Genomic DNA, 23,710 nt, shown 5'->3' with positions numbered 1-23,710 from the left:
CAGAGACAAAAACAAAAAGTGGAAATAAAAATAGCGAAGGTGTATATCAGGGTGAGGCAGGAGCTATCATATCGAATACATAACAAAATTAGACGTGCAGAGAAAATTTTAATTATAAAAATGTTTTATTGATACTTCCCACAGTGGCAAAGCAGGGAAAACAGAGGGATTAACTGGACTTAGGGCGACTACCATTACTGAACAGCTGAATGACTAAGCTTGGTACGGGCTGAACGTCGGGAAAATTACAAAAAAAAAAAAAAACTCTTCGCAGTCTAGTGGCTACAGGAAATGTGCAAATGAGCAAAGAGGAAATAACGGAGCATGTCTTGTGCACTCTTTCCAGATTGGAAAAGCTACTCTTATCTCCATCTGGTATCTCGAAGGACCGTAGCTGGTCTCTGAGTATATCCCTTAAACCATGACTGCCACCGGGTATGTTTTTAAAAGTTAGCTAAACATTTGTCCCTTGCAGGAGCTTTTTTCTCTGCGTGAATTTGATATGTCAGCTTTTGGGCTCACCCTAATAAAATATATAATAAATGTTATGTATGCATTTCTCTATGATTTTTTTAAAGCTCACAATTCGTTATGCTTTCACGCTTATTTGTCCAACTCTTGTCACGGCCAATTGATTAGCGAGTTTCCGACTCTGTGCGCAGCCCTTTCTCTGCATGGCTTTTGGGTTTGTTAGCGCTGTGACATGTTCACGTGTCGCTCGTAATTAAAAATGCCACAAAGTATCTAAATATTTATGCCGAGTGACATACGTGATAACTCACACACACACACACACACAAASACACACAGGCGCATGTAAATAGGTGCTGCAGTTGTTGGCTTGACATGAGCTGTCATAACACTCATACCTTATGGTGACGCCACTGACACCGCCACTGCCGCCTTCATCGCCAGCGCGACACTCGCAGTTGCAGCCTTGGTCTGTCGCACAGTCCTGGTGTCACTCAGCCGGTGTGGCGCATCATTCATATTCATTGGCTATGTGTTGCATTTAAATTTGTGTGCAACCGAGCGTGCAGTAACCCCGTCCATCAATGTTTTTATGCCGTCAACCGCACTCGCACAATCACCCGCGCACCGCGCTCTCTCACTCTCTCTGATTTGCGCTCGGTCGTGCTGTGCAGTCGTTGCACTCGTTTAGTTATTCATTTAATATTTGGTTTTTATTGTTTTTTTCAGCGTGGTAGTTTTATTTTTGTGCAGCATTTATTATTGTTGTTGTTGTTATAGTTGGCTCGTTTCATGCGCTTTGCTTCCTCACAAACGATTTGCTTGCGTTTGTCATATTTTCAGGTTTGTTTATTGATTGAAGGAGTCTTGTTTATGTATGCATATGAATGCGTGTGTACGTGTGTTAGTCACAACCCACACACGAGCTCAGTGACCTCGGCATGTTGACCTGCCACAAGTGATCGCTTTTTCACGCTTCCGTTTTTCACAAATAAAACTGAGTGTCTGTCTATTACTGCCGGTGCATATGTTTGTAGTGTGTAGGTATGTGTGCGCATGTAACGGTTTATTTGTTTACGCTCTTCCGCCGATCTCTTCCACTCACGCCTCTTCGCTCGACCACAAAAATGTAAATGCATGGCCAAGCATCTGCAAACATTTGTTGGCTAATTGTTGTCTATCATGTTGGTGTTGTTGCATTTACAGTACTGTGTTGGTGTGAGTGCCGGTTTTGTGCAGTTTTTGCTACGTAAACAAATACTATGCCACTTAACATGTAATGTTTGCACACGAAACGTATGGGAATTATGATTTTAATTAGCAGTTTCGTAAAAATTGTTGTTGTCGGAATATTGGAGAAAATTATCGCTATGAAATTTTGAAGATCTATGACTTCAAAAATAAATCTGTATACATTTTGGAAGTTTCAAAATTGGTTATTAAAAATTTGCGTATTATTATCTCTCCAATGTAGAGGGGTCTACCTTTTCCTCTGCTTCCCCCGGTGTACTTACTGCGACGAGTACTTTCAGAGCTAGAGCATTTTTATCGATTGGGACGACATGATCTAGGCAACGTAGCTGCTGTTCCTTAATTCGCTGAACTATGTCAATGTCGTCGAATAACTCGTACTGCTTATCATTCCATCGAATGCGATATTCGACGTGACCAATTCGCAAAGGAAATAAATCTTCCATAGAACCTTTCTTTCGAAAACTCTTAAGGCCGAACTATTTAGTTTATACCAGCTTAATCTTAACTATCTTTTTGAGCTACTAGTCTTTGGAACTTTCAACACTCGTCAGCGAAACATTTTCTTGATCTAAAACAGTTCTAACTTTTTAATATCATCGGCCTCAACACCCGCGCCGTTAGTTCTGCTTTCTCCAGACTGGACAAGGAAGCAACACAAATGGGTCTGGCAGTGAACGAGGGCAAGACGAAATATCTCCTGTCATCAAACAAACAGTCGTCGCAAATTCACGTTACTGTTGACAGTCATAGTTTTGAAGTTGTAGATAATTTCGTCTATCTTAGAACCAGCGTAAACACCACCAACAATGTCAGCCTAGAAATCCAACGCAGGATAACTCTTGCCAACAGGTGCTACTTCGGACTGAGTAGGCAATTGAGAAACAAAGTCCTCTCTCGACAAACAAAAACCAAACTTTATAAGTCACTCATAATTCCCGTCCTGCTATATGGGGTGCAGAGGCTTGGACGATGTCAACAACGGATGAGTCGACGTTGCGAGTTTTCGAGAGAAAAGTTCTGCGAAAGATTTATGGTCCTTTGCGCGTTGGCCACGGCGAATATCGCATTCGATGGACCGATGAGCTGTACGAGATATACGATGACATTGACATAGTTCAGCGAATTAAAAGACAGCGGCTACGCTGGCTAGGTCATGTTGTCCGGATGGACGAAAACACTCCAGCTCTGAAAGTATTCGACGCAGTACCCGCCGGGGGAAGCAGAGGAAGAGGAAGACCTCCACTCCGTTGGAAGGACCAAGTGGAGAAGGACCTGTCTTCACTTGGAATATCTAATTGGCGCCACGTAGCGAAAAGAAGAAACGACTGGCGCGCKGTTGTTAACTMGGCTATAATCGCGTAAGTGGTGACTACGCCAATCAAGATGAAGAAAAGAGTTCTAACAGAATTTATAAGAAATCGCCGCTTTATTGGTTCTTTTCAAACCGGCAACGATCGAAGAGCTTGAAGACAACTTTCGGTGCATTTTAGCGAGAATTGTCGCTTAGGATTGGACATAAAGACACGGAGCCATGGTAGAAATTTGGCCGACATCTTGTTCAAATCATAAATGACACACAATTATCTGCTATGCTCCATTTTCAGCAAAGTTGAGTGTGTTATTTCGTTACAACATCATGTGGTTCTTGTTAGGGGACCCTTTGATCAGAGCTATCATAGAATTTATTTTGTCTACTGTTGAAACGGATGATGGATAAACTTTCGCGCATTGTTTTATGTCAAGCCATGTAGAAGTGAATGTGAGCGATTTAGTTATTTTGAATTGGACAGAATAGACGAAGCTAATTAATTGTCAGTCAATGAAATTGAAACTCTTGGAAGAAACAGGCTCTTTTCGGTAATTAATATTTTCTGCTGACACTGAAATAATACAATTATAACTGATTAATTAATGCAGCTTATTTGGAAACTCTTTTCAAAAAACCAAGTTTTCACAAAAAGCCCTTATTAAAGTACTAAATTCTAAAAACACAACACTTTTATCAGCCACTTTTAAATAAAAGATATTAGTGACGAATTGATTACTGCTCAACGCCCGAATGATCAGCAGCTATTACCTATGATTTGGCCACGTTGGGTGACATAAATTTTGGTAGCACGTCAAATTGCCATAAATTATACAGAGCGTCCCCCACAAAGTGCCGCATGAATGCTCATCACAAACACAATTGGCTTCATAACTGGCAAGCAGCTCAAATAAAAACGACCCTCAATAGTGTTTAGTTAAGCGTTTATGTGGCCAAATGGAGGTGTGCACATATAGTAATAATAAACACACGCGCTTACATGCTAAACACACACACATATACATACATTGTTATAGTGTGTGGCAAGTATGAACCTGCGGTTGCATCCCATTGCCGCACCGCACTTAATCTCAGCAATTGTGGAGCTGTTGATTTATAGGTGTTGGCCCGGAAATTTATCGCAAGTCGGCGACGCGCGCCGCCAACAGCTGTCATTTAATCCGCTAACGGCGTCCACTTTCAAGGCGCATGAGTTCTACATATGTACGAGTGAACACCTCATATACTCTCGTTTCGGCTTTAGTTTAAGGTGACATATGTATATACGTACATACAAAATATTGTACAGTGCAGTTGCCAGCTAACTGCACTTGACCACAGTCCACCTTAATGGTCGCTAATTCGCTCTAATACGAGTAGATTTATGTTTCACACTTCAACTCCAAATCAATGGCCACTCAAAGGCGTCTGCTATAGCGAATTATGTGAAGAGGAAATTGATAAGTGTGATGTGAGTAGTCTACAAAGTGCCAATGTATTTAACAGTGAAAACCAACCAGTTATAATTTAGAGATGCCGGCTAACGTTTAGAATTGTAAGCTCGAATTAAGGCAAACTACTTGTGTACTGTGTGTGTGAATAACGTCGCTTTCACTTACATCATTATGATTAGCTGATTTCGCAAAAGTAGTCATAATAAGTACTGAAATTTCGTTGATCTTTCTATGTGAAGATAACTCGTTAACTTCAAATTAAGGTCCTGGAAGAGAATTGTAGACGTAAATGGTATTTCTAAAAATTAGTCAGCTCTTAATAAGCTCAGAGCTTATGAGCAGAATTTGGAAAACATTCAAGCATCCAAGCTTACCAGCCCATATTATCCGGTTCTTATTTCTGTGGATTTTGTTTGTGGATTTAAAAAAAAAATAATAATAATTGAATCAAGCGTTACAGATCTTTAAAAACTTTCAAAATAAGCTCTTACTGCGTCGATGCAACTCTGCCAGCGCGATTTCTAAGCATTGAAGGCGTCATGAAGGCATTCTCTGGAATAGCTAATAGACTAAACTCAGTTCAAATTAGTTTCGTTGTTATAACTTTCGGGAGGCGGACTATTGAGCAGTTCGGAGAGATCTTTCCCAACGCTGATTAAGGTTATAGTGATCCTCAGCGCAGCTGTATGAAACATGTGAGAAGTCAGGCATCTCACTTTAGTCAAAAACGTAGTGCCGGTGAAGTTTGCAGATCAAAAGATGGTATATTGACTGAGAGGACAGCAGTCTACGAATGAAATCTAATTCGAGCAAAGGAGCGACAGTCGGCCGGTTGGGAGATGACATCTGTATTTTGTAATGTGAACAGAGTAATATTCATCTACTTTCTCCCAAAAGTAACCACACTCAGCATCGACTGTTACTGTGCACAGTTGTATCGATTAAATTTATTGAATGTCCCTTATAATCTCAATATCCGAAGAATATGTTGATCGCTCAACAGTAACGTAAGGGAAATTGAACTTAAATTGTTGAAGTAAAAAATTAAACGAATATCAATCTAACTAGTGATCAAATAAAAGCTCTTATTCGGAGCTCCTATTTCAAACAATTCAGTCATTATTTTCGAAAGATTATTTAACCGATTTGTTAAAATATTGTTATCGCTTAAGCACATATCTATGAACATCAACATTATTGCCGCCAAATACCCCACCACCCTTGTCCTGCCATCACATCGCTCTAGACGAGGTTTGACACTTTTCATTTTCGCTTAAATTTCACTTATGTCTTAATTTGTCCCATTTTCAATTGCCAGTCAACGCATTCACACATCCACATTCACACTTACATGCATATGCATACCTCCGCACAAACGTTCTTTCGATATTATTTGGTTATTTTGTTTCTAATTTGTAACGCAATTTTTATCGCATAAATCACTTGACACGAATTCTTGGCAACTTTACACATGACAACGCACACATGCATGTGAACAATTTTTTAGCCCAACACATAACAACAAATAAATATCACACACCAACACACTAACGAATTTCACGTGTTTTTTGTTTTTTTTTTAGGGCGCTTGGAAAACTTTTCCCAATTTCTGAGTTTTCTCACGATTTTTTTGACAATTTTCCGTCTTATTTATAATTTATTGACGTTTTGCCGATGCGCCGCTTTCTTGTTGCGGTGCTTATTTTTAGCTCGTGTCTATATTTTTTCAACATTTTCATGCTTTCGAAGTGGCTTTCTGTTTTTGGCTGGAGAATTATGTGCCCCGAATGTGTCTTAATGATTTTTAATTAAAAACATCATAACTTTATTGTCGAGACAATTTAGTGCGTTTAACTGTATATTATACATACATATATATGTATGTATGTATATACTATAATTTACGGCCTATACTAATTATTGATTGTATTGGGTATGTGTTTGCTATTTTGGTCATAAGGAATACTTTAATTAAAAAATGTTGTACTGTTGATATAAAAATGCATCTTAGGGAACTGTCTCGACGATATTTAGCAGCATTTTGTTTTAATTTAAGGTATTGTTGAAGTATGGTATAAGAATAATTTAAGAATTTATAAACAATTTCAGATTACTTGACGGTTAGTTCGAAGCTATGGGTCAATGTTTTTTTAATGAATAAACTCTTTCGAAAGTACGAGGTAAAACTAAAAAATAATTTTTCTCACAAGACATAATCCGAAAAATGGTTGGTGTCTTCGATAAGCAAACTACAGAGTTTGACTTCGCTTTCACGCTTCGGGTTCAGACTGAAAAGAAAATATTTAGTATCGAAATCGTGATAAATGTATGTTGTAAAGTGGTCCACAAAACCATCAAAATGGACTCCGTAGGTAGAAAAAATTTAGTTCATATTTAGGTTTTGTGAAATAAAGAATTATTGGTGAATATTTGACTTGAGTCGCAATTGATTTCGAGTTATGTCTTTAGTTGAGTTAAGTAGTGTTCGCTTTTATAATACATTTTTTTATCAGTTTTGTGGTTATATATTCGTTACTAATATTTGTTATTATTTTATGATATTTTAAATCCTTTGTAGCCGTTTTTTGACTAAGACTCTAAGGGAAGATAGAGATTCGGGGTAATTACTGTCTGGTACATTATGCAAGAATTCTTCCAGTCGAGGATCTATTATGAAAATTTTGAAATAAGTTAATTATGCGAAATTTCGCAACAAGTGAAAAGGTTACCAACATTTAGGAGAGACAAAGCATAAGTCCGACCAAATAAACCGACCAGTACCGATATTATATTTCAAAAATGTTCAACGAAGCTTATTCGCCGAGTCAAAAAATTCAATTCAGATCTCAGTCTGGATGAGTCATTTACGAAACCCAACCTATTGAACAGGAGGACAGGAAAATTTCGCTGAGCTACACCTCTGGAGAAAATGGTTCCTGTGTGAACTTTATATATGCTGTACAAGGTATATTGAGTTCGTCACGAAGTTTGTAACACTCAATAGAAAAGTTTGGTGATTTGATGATCTGAGTCAATTTTCCCATGTTCGTCTGTCTGTATATACCCGACCTATCCCCCTAATTTTTGATCAATCTGGGAGTTTGCATATCTTCTTTGCTGCCCAAGAAGCTTCTCATTTGTTGAAATAGCTCATATCAGAATACTATAGCATATAGCTGGCATATGAACCGAACAATCCAAAACAATCTTTTGTGTGGAAGAATATATTTTTATTTGAAAAAACATATAGTATTCATGAAATTCACATGGATTACTTTTCAAGGCAACTAAAAAATCTTTGGAAAAATTATTCAGATCGGCCCACTATAGCATATAGCTCTTATACAAACTAAACAGTCGAAAGCAAGTTCTGGTATGGAAAAATTTTTCATTTGTAAAAGCTATTTTAGCTCCGGTGGAACAAAAAGTATTTCTTGCTTTTGATAATTATCTTCAAAGCAGATTCTTCCTTCCATTACATTCATCTTCTGATAACAGAGTTTGAAAGTTTAGCTATTAATGTCATAAAAATAATTCGTTTAAGTCGCAAAGATTTCTTCAGATTCCAACGACAATGACGAAATACCAAAATAAGAAAATTATATGCCAATAAGACCTTCTTCCCGTCAAATAACTCAGCAAACACACCAATATGCTGCTACCAATTGTTCCAAACATGTCTATTATCAGATGTTAAACGACAATCAATTCATACATGCAACATTTATAGTAAAAGTGTTCGGGCGAACAAAACCATTAACATTTGTTCTTAATTGTTGTTGTTTTGTCATACGCCATTTGGTCGCATATGTTGCGAGCATTGTCTAAAATTCGCTTTGTTGCTAAATACTAACGGCACACATACCTTTGGCTCAGCCATAGCCGAACGCGGCGCATGTTTGCAAGTGGTTTAACTGCCAACGATTGCCCACTCCAAATGTATACATACACACTCACACAAAGAATCATATACAAAGAGATATTTATGCGCTTGTAAAAACTCAAATTCACACACGCTTGCTGCCTTCTTGCCTCCACACACAGCGTTAAAACCATGCCGCTCACACACAGCCACCTTTCACTCTTCCGCTGCCCGCAGCATCCACTTCAATGTGATTGCCTTTTGTTTACTCTTAAACCGTCGGCTTGTTTATTTGCTTATTTGAAATTTCCTCATTTTTTCCACACACTTCACATAAGCAAACAGGCTGCAATTGCCGTAATGTGGCAAGAAAGCAAGGAAAATGATGCATCATTAATGTTTTCATACTTTGATTGCTCTTCAATGAGCAGGAAACGCATTGGGTGTGTAGGATGCGAATCGAAAGTCGTCGAGTCGAAAAAAGGGTGCAAAGAATTTAAGTGGTTGTTGTTGTTGATATTCTGGCATGCAGCTTGCAATAAACATCTCTTTACATACATTTGTATGTTACTTATAACTGTTGTATTGCCTACATTCATTTGATAATGATTTGTTGTTATTGTGGTTTTGTTTATTTGCATCCTTCAATTATTTAATGAGTTCGAAGGAAATGCGCTGGAAAGGAGTGCAAGCCGTACTCGACGATGTTGAGAGGTATCTCCTTTTATTGTGAGAAAGGGATAAACTTTCATACAATTGTACAGTTGTATGTGTGTTAGAATGCGTTTGTCAGATCATTTTAATTTTATTAGAGAACTTCTATATTTTTTAGCTCTAGTCTACTTTTCTTCACTCGTTCCCGATTTATAATTTCTGCTTTTAGAATAACATGGAAGTTTTCTCTCTTTCAAGTATAAATATGCTTCTGCACACCACCAGAGAGAGATTTCTAGAAGAAATTATTCACTGTGAGTTCTCATACAATTAAACAATAGTTCCGTAAAAAGGAGCGGGCGAAGGAAAATGTTACATATACTAATACTGGAAGATTATACGTGGAAAGGATTCAAAAATAAAAAAAGCTTCTGTATGTTTGTACCTTTTTACCTTTTTCCAGCGTATTTTAAACCAATTTACTGAAACCCCGGCATGGTTACTATTCTGTTATTGATAGACTGTTCTATAGGAACTTGGTGAGTCATTTGGATCAGAAGAAACGGCGCTTTCTTTTTACATGTTTGGGTGAAAAAATGTTTTGATTTTTTTCGCACATGACTCAATAATGGCAAAATCTGGGTCATTGGGCAAATAGCCGCGTCCTTTGAATTTTGTTTAAAATGCTAATTAACATTATAGTAACATTTTTCTTTTATTGACGCCACCTTTTTACATTCTGTGACGTATATTTCGTAGATCTTCTTAATATTTAGATCAGGATTGAAATATTGTGGATTATGAGCTCTGGTATAGTAACTTCTGTTGGCTGGAAATTACTTTATATGCTTTATAAAATTTGTATCATTGTTTTTATTGCTCGCAACGCGACCTTTGCGCTTATCAATCACAGATGTAACTTGTTCATTAGAACATCAATCGTATATCCCCCCGTCACCCACCTGATAAGTGTCTCTAAAATCTTTCTTAGAAACGGTGGTATCAAGTCCCTCTTTTCGGAAGTATGTTATGGAAACGCATGAGATTTTCGTTACTTAGTTTCATTCATAGAACGCTTCCCTTTTATTTCGTTAACTCTGATACAAACTCTAAATACTTTGGTCAAGTTGACTATGTGAACTATAAAATTCTTGCAATTTTGACGCCATCTGCATTGTATATCGACAAAAGATTTTGCAGGTATTAATTTTCCTCCCTATTCCTGTATGCCAAACCTTTTATAGGATTATGCTCTTGTAAATTTCGTATCCATTTAACAGTATTACGACTTTTTCCAAAAATTCATTTATTTTTTTTATAAGTGGTTTCTACTGTAGATCCTGTTATTGTTTAGAGTTGTTTGAATTGTTCCACTGTGAAACCCGTAATCGGTAAGAGTTTTTTGTATTTTTCATGGATGGATGTTTCTACGAGAGAGCTTCTTCTGGCGGTCACTTATTTACGGTGGAACCACTGTTTGCCACCACTGTTTAGAATTGTCTACAGTATTGCTCGACTCAAGTTTAAAATTTTAGAAATTTCACCATATGCCTAAAACACTTTTTTTACTCTCATATCAATGAAAATGGAGGTTGTATACAGATTTTTGTTCGCCACTGTATTTGTACCTACAGATATTTGAAACGTTTTTAATATGCCAAAGCAAACGTCGAAGATTCTAGATGAATCAATTCAGCCATAACCATTAATTTGTCGATCTGTGTATTTATAAGCCAACTATCTCCTGATTTTTGGAGACATTAATCCGAAAAACGCCCCTTTCCTCCCAAGAAGCTCATTTATCAGAAATGCCAATACACGACCATCATAACATATAGCTGTCTTTTTTATTTGCGAAGGGGATTTAAACGAGTTTTTCAATGGCGGCGCTACGCCATATTTTTTACCGCTCTTTTAAAATTTTTCTTTAGTAAAGTTTGCCATTTTGTCATGGAAAGATGAGATCAATAGCAATAGATGATCCAAAAAAGAGTGAGAATTATTCAAATTGACTTCTGAAATTGAGAGTCACTAAACTCAACTTTAAAAGTTAGCATTCAGTAGCTTAACAATTTTCTTATTACCTTGTTTCCTTTCTTATTTCTTATATTTGTCTTTGTTTTATTTGCTTTGATTAAATTCTAGCACCTTCTGAGAAGCAGTGTTTTAAGAAAGAAAGATTACTAAAGGTAAGAAAGTACCAACTCGAATAAATTTCTCCAATTCCCGCTGAGTTCAAAGTAAATAGGAAGGGTTTTTGAACTCAAAGCCTTCCGAAAGGCGACCGCTTTATGCATATTTAAGAATATTTTATCAAAAATGCACAAAAAGACTTAAACCTTAAATGAAATATCTCCATTAAAATAATTAATAATACTAAAAACATCACTTAAGCCGCAATTAATTGCTGCCAAATTTCAAACTAAGCAAATATTTTCGCAAAACTGAATGTGTTTCGACGTCAAAGCCATTAAAGTTCATTCAAAGACAGGAACATCAATCGAAACATTTTCCTTTGGCGACACGAAAATACATTTTGGCACGTGCAGGCATTCATAGCTTCCACTTATTTATTTCTAAAACTCATTTTTATGCCAACTAATAATATATTTTTTATGATTTTTCAGGTGTACGCAGCAGGTCAAATGATACGACCGTTTGTCTACACAACAAAAATGAAGATACTATCAATAGCTAGTCAAAAGGTTCAATCAAACGGGAGAAATTAAATTCGCACGTGTAAACCCCACTTTTCTAAAAACAACAACTGCAACAACAGCAGCGAAAAGCAATGAGCCAACATAAGAAATTCAGGCCACACAGACAACCAACATGAACATGAAAACAAAATAATCAACGAAAGGGAAAGCAAATGTCAGCAAGAACATACTTGCGTTAAAAAGGAAATTAGCTCAGCAACTGAAATTACCACGCTGGAAGTTGGAGAATACGCCTAGCCGCACACAGCACGCTTCCAGCGCAACATAAATTGTTGCTTAGCAACATGTTGCTAGGCGCTGTCGGCAACAAAATAGCAACGCTGACGATGACGGTGTCGTGTTAAGCGAAGTGGAAGTCGCAAGCAACAGACAGGAAAACCAACAAACGAAGCGGCGAACGCGTGAGGGTGTGTAAGCGGGCCTGCATGACTGTGTGTGTGTGTGTGTACTCTGTAGGCAGCGAAGTGACAACATTTGGAGGGCGCGACAAGCAACAGCCACAGACTCAAAGTGGCTGGTGGTGTTGGAGCGCAGCTGTGGAGCTGGCTGGCTGGCTAGCGGTAAAGTGGCGTTCGTGCTTGCTCGTGCGGTTAGTCGTATGCTTGACGGTTCCGGAGCGGGTTTGTGTTAACGGAAGAGCGCAAAGTACAACAAATTTCGTATGCGAACAAATGTGGAATTTATGAAAAGCGAAAGATTGTCGTGTCGGCGGGGTATGGAAAAAAGACAGAGTGAATCAAGTGCTTGAAAATTTTCATGAAGCCTTTTAACGGTACTGCGTGTTTTAAATCGTTGCAATAGTGAATATTTGCATTTATTAAGAAAAATTAAAATAAGCAGAGCTTAAAAAAATTTAAAAAAAAAATAAAATTAACAAAAAAAATTATTTTTAAAAATTATTACGAAAAATAAAAACACAGCAAAAATTAGCTTCATGTAATAGCTTTGAGCGAAAAAGTGCAACAATTCACCACTGCCAAGTGTTTCCACTGATTTTATTAAACTTGCAACATGTACTAAAAATATGCGCTTTAGTATGTATGTATGTATGTATGCAACTGGTGTGAAGCACGTATAAAAAAAATTAAAAAGAACAGAAACTGTGAAAAAGGTTCAAATCAAATTGTGAAAAGTGACAAAGTGTCAACGCCACTGGTGACACTTAGTCTGTCAAGCGCGTATACATGCTCATACACGCACACTCACACACGTGTAAATTAACAATTTAACGCAGCTTGACATTGCCAGCATTGTGGTTGCGGCAACTTTTACCGCTCGACTATCGCTGTGTGTCGGTCTGTCCGTCGCACTGTCTGCTTGCCGTGTTCTTCGCACTTAATTAATGTCAAGTGGGCATCACTTGCATTATGCAATTTAAGGCGACAACGCGTTTCGCGTACGCAAACTGCAGCAAAATTAACAACAACAACAACTCGAGCAATTACAGCGAAAGCAACAATAACAACAAAACTGTCACAGAACGTCGTGATTTCGTGTTGATCTATGCACAGCTACATGCAAATCAACAACAACAATCAGAGCAACAACAAAACAAAAAACTCGTGCAACTTGGCGTGGCACACAAAATGCAAACTACAACAAATACAAATACGGAACTAAACTGCATTTGCGCGTTACCACGCGGCAACAACAAGAACAACAACAACAAAAGCAGTTGCAATAACAACCACAGCAAAAACTTCAACTCACAAAGTGACGCGTACACCAGCACAGCCGCGACAAGAGTTTGCAACATGGCAGCTGCCACAATCCCAACAGCAATGACCGATGACAGTGGGTGTTGCAAGTGTGCACGCAGCAACAATATGCAGCATTGCGGCAAAGATGTTGATTACATTACTGCTGCCGCCCCAGCTCCGGCCGCGGCAATGGCGGTGGCGTGCGCCGAACGATCAACGCCAACACAATGTTGCAAGTACAACATGCAAGACAGCCTTAGCAAGTACAATAAGAACAATCAGCACAACAGTGCAGTCAACTGGAAAAACAATTTTGTGGCAAGTGAAAGTGCGAAGAAAGATTGCAAACATTCCGCAGTGATTAGAAGCATTGGCTGTGGCAGCGGCGAAAATTTACTGGCAACAGCAGCTGAAATTAAAACTAAAACAACAACAAAAGCAACCAGCATGCATACCGCATTCGACATTGGCAACTGGAAGAGCATATGTGCTATGATTTTGTTGTTGTTCAGCTTTACATGGCATGGTGAGTAGAGTTCTTTCAAGATCTCTTTGAAAATTTAGCTTAAAAAGTTATGACTAACTAAAAAAAGTAGATTACTTGTATTTCACTCAGCCGATCACGTCTAAATCTATAATGCTCAACCGAGTAATGCGACAGTAAGTTTTAGTTTAAGTTTTCTTTTTTGAAGAAAAGATATTGAAATTATCGCATAGTAAAGATTTATTCGCCAAAAGCAGCTGTTAGCTTCTAATTTTTATAATACCATATAGTAACTTTGTGACAGCTGTTCACGCGACTAATATTAAAAGCGTAAGTTGGCCCTCGAATACACCAACTGATGAAATTTTGTCTAGACTGACAAAAAAAAAATAAACTTAAACAGCGAATCTCAGTTTTTTTCAATTTTGGAACAATTTTTGAGCGCCATTAGCAAGATTTTTGTGCAGTTTAGACCTCATATTCATGAACTCACGTCTCGTGACCAATACCGATGCATTTGATGAATGAACGAAACAGTCCTTAGCTACGCTCTCGAGCATTTCTTCCTCGAAGTCGAATCTGCAAAAATTGCAATCTTTTGGTATGTGTCTTGACATGTTTTATACCCAAAACTGCAACCAAAATATGATCAGTTGGTCCATAAAAGGGAGCAAAGCTTTCAATGATTTCATGACCTTCACCGTATGCTAATCAAACACTTGTGTTTACGAATGAAATTTGATCGATTTAGTTTGCGCGCAGTTTAAATGGATATGGTAAATTTCATCAGAGATTATGGCTAAATCGAAAAATTTATAAAAAAAAAAAAAAAATAACCCCTAAAAATTGTAAATTAAACGAAAAATATTTAAGTATGCATTAATATTTATTTTGTCGCCTACAAAGTAATCTCCCCCAAATGAAATACACTTATGGCAACGCTTTTTCTAGTTCTCGAAACACTTTTCATAAGCACTTTTTGTGATGGCTCTCAGCTCCCTCAGCGAATTCTGTTTTATTTACTCGATCGACTTAAAACGAGTTCCACGGAGAGGCAGTTTGGAAACAAGAAAACATCATGCGGATCCAATCTGGTGAATACGGTGATTGATCTATGGTATTTATTGCGTTTTTGGCTTTAAATTCAGTCGCTATCGTGGCTTGATGCGTTGATCCATTATCATCGTGTAAAATTCATGAATTCTTCTTCTACAATTCCGGCCATTTTCGAAGAATGCTCGCAGGCAAACGCCTCAATACACTAAATAGAACTGCTTTTTGACCGTCAGTTCCTTCGGAATAAATTCATGGTGCACCCAAACACGAATATCGAAAAAACCAATGAGCATCAATTTGCCTTTAGAACGGTTTTTTTGGTTTCGTCTCGTTTTTCCCTCCATTCCGACTGTTTTATATGCCTCTTCGGCAATTAAAATGTTCCTCATGAATGTGAGATAGGCTAAGAATGCACACGATCAAGCATGTCCTAAGAGACCAGTTTACGCCACTACTATCGAAAAACATTCAAAATTTTCGGGATGAGTCGAGAAAGACCCAAAATCTATCAAAATCATTCGAACGGACTCACGAGAGATGTCGAGTTCTCTTCTCATATTTTTAACACTTGTGTGAGGAAAGTCTTTGAAGGTTTGTGTGTTTGTTAAAACTGAATCCCCGTAAGTCTTTTCCAATACTCGCAACGCTTTTGTACAAGAAATTTTGTTGGAAATAAAAAACATTCGCAACGCTTCTGCAAGAAATTTTGTTAGAAATTTTGTTAGAAATAAAAAATTTAGACAAATTTGAGACTAATTTTTTATTCGATATTTTTATGCATTGTTATGTACTATAAGTCTTTTCATAGTTCCATGAAACACAGGCTATAAAAGAAGAGAATACAAAGCACGAAAGTTTTTTCATAAGATTATTAAATTGTTGATCTTTTTTTAAAAAAATTTTGAAAATTCTTCTATGCTATTAATAGTGGCTATGAAACTATCAATCAGGGTGAAACAGTTTAACCATTACAATAATAATATAGCTTTAAAGCTCATACTAAAAACATCAATTTTAAGGAAATCTTCAAAGCTTAAAATGTAAAAGCTCTCAGTACCTTTGCCGCAATATATCAAAAATAATATTTTTTACAGAAGATGCAATCAAAACTCTAGCAATTCCAGGTGTAAGTAATTCTCAATTTACCAAATTACATATAGCAACAAAACTATTCGGTCATTTACCGTTAAGCGCAGCTACGTTTTATCTCCAAAGCTGTCTCTTTAAGCCATAAACAACACATAAACAAACCCAGAAAGACATATAGCTATAGAGCAGAGACTAAATAGCTCTCAATCAAACGTTTTGCTGCAGTGTCACAAACAACTAAGACAACAACAACAATAACAGTGACATGCAATCTACACTACACTTTCAATTGAAATGGAAAAATGCACACGAGACTGGATTTGCGAGCATTCATGTCTGTGTATGTGTGAGTGTAGTGTGTCTGTGTTCAGAGGAAATAAGAGGAAACGATGCAATGTGGCGCCACACGACGACGATCGAAACGCCAAAAGCGAAGCGGAAGGAAGGCGCAACAAAGAGCAGTCGAGTCTACGAAACAAATCAAACGTGCAAATGCCGAAGCAAAGCAGCGACGGAAAAGAAGAAGAACACTACAAAGTAGTGATGAAGAGCAAGTAAAAACACCAACCACAGCAACAACCAAAAGGAAGCAAGTTTATACACAAAACAGCAACGAGCAGCCAGCAATTGAATGAGACACAGCGTCGTCAGTGCCGCCGATTTCGCCGCTGCCGGCTGCCGTAAAACAGCGAACATCAACCACCAAAGGCCACACCCACTTTCACCACTAATGAATGGCGTCATCGACGGCAGTGGAGTCGAAGCCACCAAAGGCAGCACGCGAATGCAATGAAAAACGGCAAAAAAAGTGTTGCACTAAAAAATCAAAGAAGGGACCCAAACGGGAGTGTGGATGCAACGCTTAGCCGTGTGTTTAAGCCAAATTGTGAGATAAACTGGCACTGAGCGCGCACACACACTAAAGCACGTCAGCCAGCAAACGCTTGTGTGCTTATGTAACGTTAGACAGCATGCGAGATCACGCAGATACGCCAGCGACACGGACACCCACACACACGAGTGCTCACAGCGCTGCAAGTGTCTGCATTGGATTCACACAAAATAGCTGAAAGCTTGCTTAGTTGGACATCGAAGGCAAATAACTATGTGCCCTCTCCATATATACATATACATATGTTTGTGCATGTGTGTGGGGGTCACTAAGCTGCTGAATGCGGAAACGGCTGCTTTATTACGCCGGCATTCAAGATGAATTTCTTTGCATTTTTCGCTTTCGTTTCACCGCCTTTTTCTTCCTGTGATTTGGGTTGGAATTTCTGCTGATTGTTGTTGCTTCACTAGTGATATTTGCTTGCCATGCCATGCGTGTGGCAGAAATGCAGCTGTGTGTGTGTGTGTCCGGGAAAATAAAGTGCTGCGCAATCAATGAAGATTGTAACTGGCAAAAATGCAATAACCGAATGCGCAAATGAATGAGGCAGTTCGAGTGAAAGAATGAGTGGATGAATAAATGAAAGATTGGCATTGCACCGGGGAATTGGGGGTTGGAAGAAATTTAGTGAAGAATCTGTCGATTTAACTGAGTTAGTGCTAAAATGTGCTTTTACGGTGGTTCATTTTCAATTCGGTGGTCAACTCTTAGTGCGCTGAAATATAGCGTTTCAAGTTTGACGCGGCTTAATATCACTGAAGGACTCGTTGATAAACGCCATTTCTAATTGAAAGGCATTTTATGAATGAATATTGATCTCAATGGTAATAGTAGTCTAGTATGATGAAGTGTCATTTGTATGCACCCTTAATCTTTTAATGAGTCAACGTTTTAGATATCATAAGACTTGAATGTAAATATTTCTAGCGCCCGCTATCCAGCGGTCTAGATATCTAGTAGTATAATGCAAGGGATCAGCAGAGCTCCAGCTGTTACCATTCTATCTTTCCTTGTAAACATATCTGTTTTATATACAGTTACTTGCGATTTCATTGTGGCCTGATGTCTAAAACAATCTTATCCAGTTGAAATAATATGCCGTTGATAGTGAGGTTGGACATACCCCAAATAGCCTTGAGCACAGGCTCTGCGAGTTTACTGCTAATGCTCTGCTACCGAAGTGGAAAGTAACTTCTTGGAAGAAAGTCGGAACAGTAGATCTACTATCGAATGAAATTCAGCAGCATCGACTTGAAAACGGCGCAATAGGGAGGGGCGTTGGGTGGTGTCCCAGTAAACAACTAAAAAGTAACTTTTGAGCGTTCAAAGCTTTTTTGATAGTTTTAACGGCATTGATTGAGATGAACTTCATCCCTATATACAATTTTCCCTACATACAATTTTGAATCGCGTAATTTTAGTTTTTTACAATATATATACTATATCTGTAAAGATAAAAATCTAGAACCACAAATGATCTGTCTTAAAATCCCAATATTAATACCAAGATATACTATATATGTGATTCTTTAAGTTACAAAAGATAGCGAGATGTCAACACAATTTTGTTCATAGAATAACTCATTCGCTGGTTCCATTTGATACAAGTTGTGAGCGGCGACTATTAAGAGCCAGAATTAATTTCGATATCGCAGAAACGCACCTTTGACACTGCAAAGGACAGGAGAAGGCAAAACATGGAGGTCATCAAATTATCTCAGATATTTCGTTGTTAAACGTCAACAGTTCGCTGTTATTCTGAAGCTAATAAGCGGCGGGATTGACTATTTTTCCTGTCGGCTATTCGCGAGAAACGTAGAATATCTGCTTTACCACATAGATACAAATAATTATTCATATACACGGGAATATATACACATATATACAGGTAAAGTTAGATTGCTAAGGCGACAGTTTTCATTTCAGTCGGCGGTTGCAGGCTGCGGCCAAAATTTATTACAAAATTTCCACAAAAAATGTGTATTTGATAAACGCAGAAGCAGAACAGACAGAGAACGACGAAAAATTGCGTCTTTAAGAACACAGAGACAGCTTCCGCTGCAGTTCGTATTTAATAAACTGCCGCGCAGCTTTTCCCAGAGTAAGCGCTTCGATGGCTAAGCAAATACGACTACATTGCGAGCGATATTTTGTGTGACACAAGGAAAGAAAAATAAGCAAAAGATGTCCTCCAACACACCGCAAGAAATGCAATAATTCGTAGCATACAAATAGGCGGCTGAGCAAAAGTTGCCAGCAAGCAATTTTCACTACGCTTTCTCAAAGCAAAAATAATAACTGGAAATAATTTGTTGCAGCAAAAACGTTGCAGGCGGCAAAAAAGTTGATATGTCAGCAAAGAAATCCAACGGCACTTTCTTTAGCGCAAATTACTTGCAACAAATCCAGATGTAGTAATCAGGCGAAATTTTTTTATTCGTAATTTAAGATTGCATGTGCATTTCTTTATTTTACCATTAATACATACGCCTTTATATATGCTTTATATAAATATAAGGGGAAACGTAAAAAGTCGTTGCCGCATAATCTCGAGTTATTTAAGTTTTTTCATCAAACTCACCACATTTTGCGTCTTATCTCTGCGCGACGTAATGCCACAAGCCATGCAAGTGAGCGTGTACCGCTCCTGCCGAACTGTTACAATTTCGACCTCAGCCGCAGCCGCCACGGAGACCACAACCAAATGTGATTACATTTCTTTACTTATGAAAAATCCCAAACACACACATGCACACATATACTTTGCTAGAAATTTCTGCTGCAAGTTGCAATTGTGCAGACAGCGGCAGCAATCAGACAGCGTTGTAGCTCGATTCTCGCAATTCTCTTAGAAATAAATTGACTTTTTCTTGCGCTCTGTGTCTTAGCGAATGTGTTGCGAGTTTTGGCTGTGAATTAGGGAAAGACGTACTTTTGCTTTGCTACATATGAGTACATATAAATAAAAACTTGCGCCGTAGCTTTTATATGTGGCAAATTGCTTGTATATGTTAAGAAATAAAAACTAATGTAAAATTCCTAAGTTAGATAGGAGACTTTATTGGAAAATATATATTAAATTAAATATTGTATGCCTTTAACTTTTATACTATAATATGGAAGTCTTTATGAAAGTGTTTATAAGTATTTATTTTGAATTTTAGTAATCGTTTTATTATCCATATATGTATATCAGCCAAAAAATCGTAACAAGGCATTTATAAAATAGAAATCCGATCTGTGTTGCATGCTCTTATTAGTAGGTTGCCTTATCAAGAAATAGTCAATGACGAAGATTGCAAACATTGGCAGTTGCGCTTGGATTATATAAATAAGAATCTGATAGCAGTCTTTAATTTGATCAGCAAACTCCTCAAGTCGCTAAACAGAAACACAAGAAGACAAAGAAACGCTCTTGGCAATATACAAGGCAATCGGTCAGCCGCAATATAGTCGCCTGGATGGAGTGAAATGCAGACGTGGAAGCTGCAGACATGCCAAAACTGCAATTTGGACCATAAGGGGTTACCTCTTGATGTATCCAATCTTTCATGCATTTTCTGTTGGAGTGTTTTCGTAGAATTCATCCCTGCAGTCGCCTGCTTGATGCAAAACCATTTCTTAGGCACATAAAGAGGTCATTTCATTACTACGACGTACTTCGGGCACGACTAACTTCAGACATTCACTGAACGCCATTCACAGTGAAGCCATAAACACTTTCACCGACTTCAGTGAATGGCGTACTTGGAGTCAAACCACCACCCATTGAAGACGAGGAGCTCGAGTTACCGCGAGAATCGAAAGTGACCCTTCCTCAGCTTCGGTCTGGATACTGTGGCAGGTTAAAGTCCTATTTATTTAGAATCGACTCCAACATTTCAAATATTTGTTCAACATGCAACGAGTCCCGGCATGGCTCTAACCACCTCTTTGCTTGCCCAGCTAAACCTATACATTTGATTTCCCTCTCACAAGTGTCTAACAATCACCTAATTTTGGTTTTAGTGTTTACGTACGTAGGCTGCCTTTTATATTTCTGGATTTAGCAACCCTAGTGTTGCAATCTGGCAAATCACTTAATCGTAAGTTTTAATATTTTTGATTCTATACGTGTTCAGAATGTGTCGACGTATCAGCGTTATTTCTTTTGCTTACAGCAACTTAAAATGTTCATCTCGGCCAAAAAATGGACCACACATTCAATATGGTATGAACATTTGAGAAAAATCTTTTCAAGTTGGCTTCCACATAATTATTCGGTACTCCAAAATACGTAAGGGACATTCTCTAAAGTGATGAATGATTTCCGTTTATGATCCCAAAGGTAAACAGCAGTCGACTGCATGAGTGTTTCAAAAGGTGCTGAAACCAACAAAAGTTGTTCGCGCACGAAACATTTTCAAGCAAATAGTTTCCTGATTTTTGGAAAAACTAGAGTTACAACTATAATAATAGAAAAACGTAGAGCAGTAAGTCGAAGTGGTGCACAACAGTTTCTTTGGCAGCTGTCTTTCAAGAAATCACGAAAACCAAGCGCAAAAGTTGGATCCCACCACAACAATGCGAGCACTCACACATCGTCTGAATCAAGTACATTTTAGAACATTCAAAACATCTACCTGATGAGTCATCCATTGTGTTGTCCTGTCTTGGCACTAAATTACTCCTTTTTATTACCGCGCGTGAAAATAATAAAAATAGGCGGATGCTTTCAGAATGCATTTATTTAGGCACATAAATCTGATTGATAAATATGCTTTAACAATTAGATGAGAAGCCTAAAAAGTGTACATATCATAATAAGCAATTTTGGATTATTAGTATTTGATTTTACTCTCTAGTGTCGAAAAAATAAAGGCAACCTATGTATGTATCTTATATATCCTCAGCCCACAAGTATACATAGTAAAATAGGAGCAACGAAATATTGCTGCATTGTGGCGCACTTACAGAATAGGTAGATTTTGAGAGAACAAATAAGGTGAAAAAATTAAAACGAATATCAATTAAATTCAAGAGGTCTGTAAATAAACTCACTCTAAGTGAAAATAACAAATAAATTTTATAAATATGTAATTCAATAATTGGAACAACTTAAGCACAAATACCCACTTTAAACCATATTTTACGACGAAACTAAGGAATACTTCGCTGGTTGGCTGCCGTTTACTAACATATTCTTTAAAGTTTCTTTAAATATACAATGTGTAACGATTCTTTAAGTCTAAAATCGTTTAAGCTATTAAAGAAGTATAAAAAAGATTATCCAAAGCTATTGTTAGACTCTTGGAAACATTTAGGCAACTTTGTTAAGCGCTCTCGCTACTTACATTCACTTCAACAACACAAATAATAGACACCAAATAGTAGACAAACCAATAACAAGAACAGCACAAAGTCCAACCTTAAGTATGCACAATTCGACACACTTTTAATCTGTAAAACTTCAAAGAAGTAGAAATTTTCAAAAGATTTATTTCCAACATCTTAAACACGGCTCATTTAAGCAGGTTAATAGGCAGGCAACAACAGCAAAAAACACTGGTAAGCAGCTGGTGTGGCACAGAAACTGGAAGTAATATTAATTGAGCAGAGAATGGCAAAATTAATCAACTGAAATTCCGCCATTGGGGTTTGCTTTCATACACCATTTGCTTATTGCCGTGAGTCAATGATTATTTTCGACAAATTACCGTAAGCTGCACCTCAGCAGTTTCGCAGCGCCAACAATGTCACTCTTTAAAAACAATGTTATATAAAACACAAAGTTGTCATTGTCTGTGTATGTGTGCCTCCTTTGCAGGAATTAAGACGCTATAAGCTCGCTATTTGCTGCGAATTAAAGCTTTGTCTTTATTAAATGCTGGCGAATGCATATGTATGTGTTTGTGTGTGTGTGGCGTAAATTTCATTTTAATTGAAAATGTCGGCTTTATTAGTGACGACAACTCACTTTTCCACCCCTTTACTCCAAGCAGTCACAGCAACTCACTGAAGGTGTGTCAGCCTCGCGTATCAATTCTCATCCATACTCACTCACACCACCACCGGCGCCAACGTCAACGCTGACGCACACAAGCGTGCGCTGCAGTTAGTCAAAGCGGAATTGATACATTCATTGCCATCGAGCGTGTAATTAAAATTGAATTGCTTTTGTTTTTGCTTTTGCTTTACAAGCACGAAAATTTGCGGTTGTTTGCTGTAGCATTTTAGGCGTTATTTGACAAAGCGCAAGGCTGGGCGCACATCCCCCACTCACTACGACAACTATAAATTGTGACAGTCTGCGCGCTGGAGGTAGGGGCGGCATGTGGGTGTGTTGTTTGAGGCGTTGCTCATCAAATTGCTGACAATTTCGTAAAATCGGTGGTTGCTTTAGTGCCGCTTTGCGATTGCGTGTATGCTTGTGCATTTGTGTATTGGAGTGCACGCCAGCGCTTAGTGTGCGTGTTTGCATTCGCTTGCGTGCATTATGATTTTTAATTAATAATAAATATTTGCATATCTCAAAAGCAAAATGTTTAACGAAGCGTCCTGGTCGCGCCGGAAAATGTTTGCCGCTTTTGTTATTTTTTCTGCGCTTGTTTTTTTTTGTTTTTTTTTTTTTTTGTGACTGTGCTGTGTACTTTCGGCACGAAATAAGGGCAATTTTTGGTACATAATCCGGCATAAATGAGGTAAATATTTCGTGGATACTTTTAAGTTTCAATTTCTTTTCCAGGATATTCAAAAAGTTATTGTTTACTTGAAAAGGCCCAATTCAAT

At 37.9% G+C, this 23,710-nt stretch overlaps 1 protein-coding gene across 2 annotated transcripts in view; it reads left to right on the top strand.

Moving 5' to 3' along the window:
• Window positions 1-23,710, top strand: part of LOC108970179 — a 171,235-nt gene that overhangs the window by 66,764 nt on the left and 80,761 nt on the right. For both annotated transcript variants that reach the window (XM_018935387.1, XM_018935388.1), the window contains exon 2: window positions 11,629-13,947. In XM_018935387.1, the coding sequence (XP_018790932.1) occupies window positions 13,089-13,947 (859 nt within the window). In that variant the 5' untranslated portion in view covers window positions 11,629-13,088. The remainder of the gene's footprint in view (window positions 1-11,628; window positions 13,948-23,710) is intronic.

Source organism: Bactrocera latifrons, unplaced genomic scaffold, assembly GCF_001853355.1.
Source record: "Bactrocera latifrons isolate USDA-ARS-PBARC rearing strain unplaced genomic scaffold, ASM185335v1 scaffold_29, whole genome shotgun sequence".
Classification (NCBI taxonomy): Eukaryota; Metazoa; Arthropoda; class Insecta; order Diptera; family Tephritidae; genus Bactrocera; species Bactrocera latifrons.
Note: the sequence above shows the minus strand (reverse complement) of the source record. Positions and strands in the feature narration are given on the sequence as shown.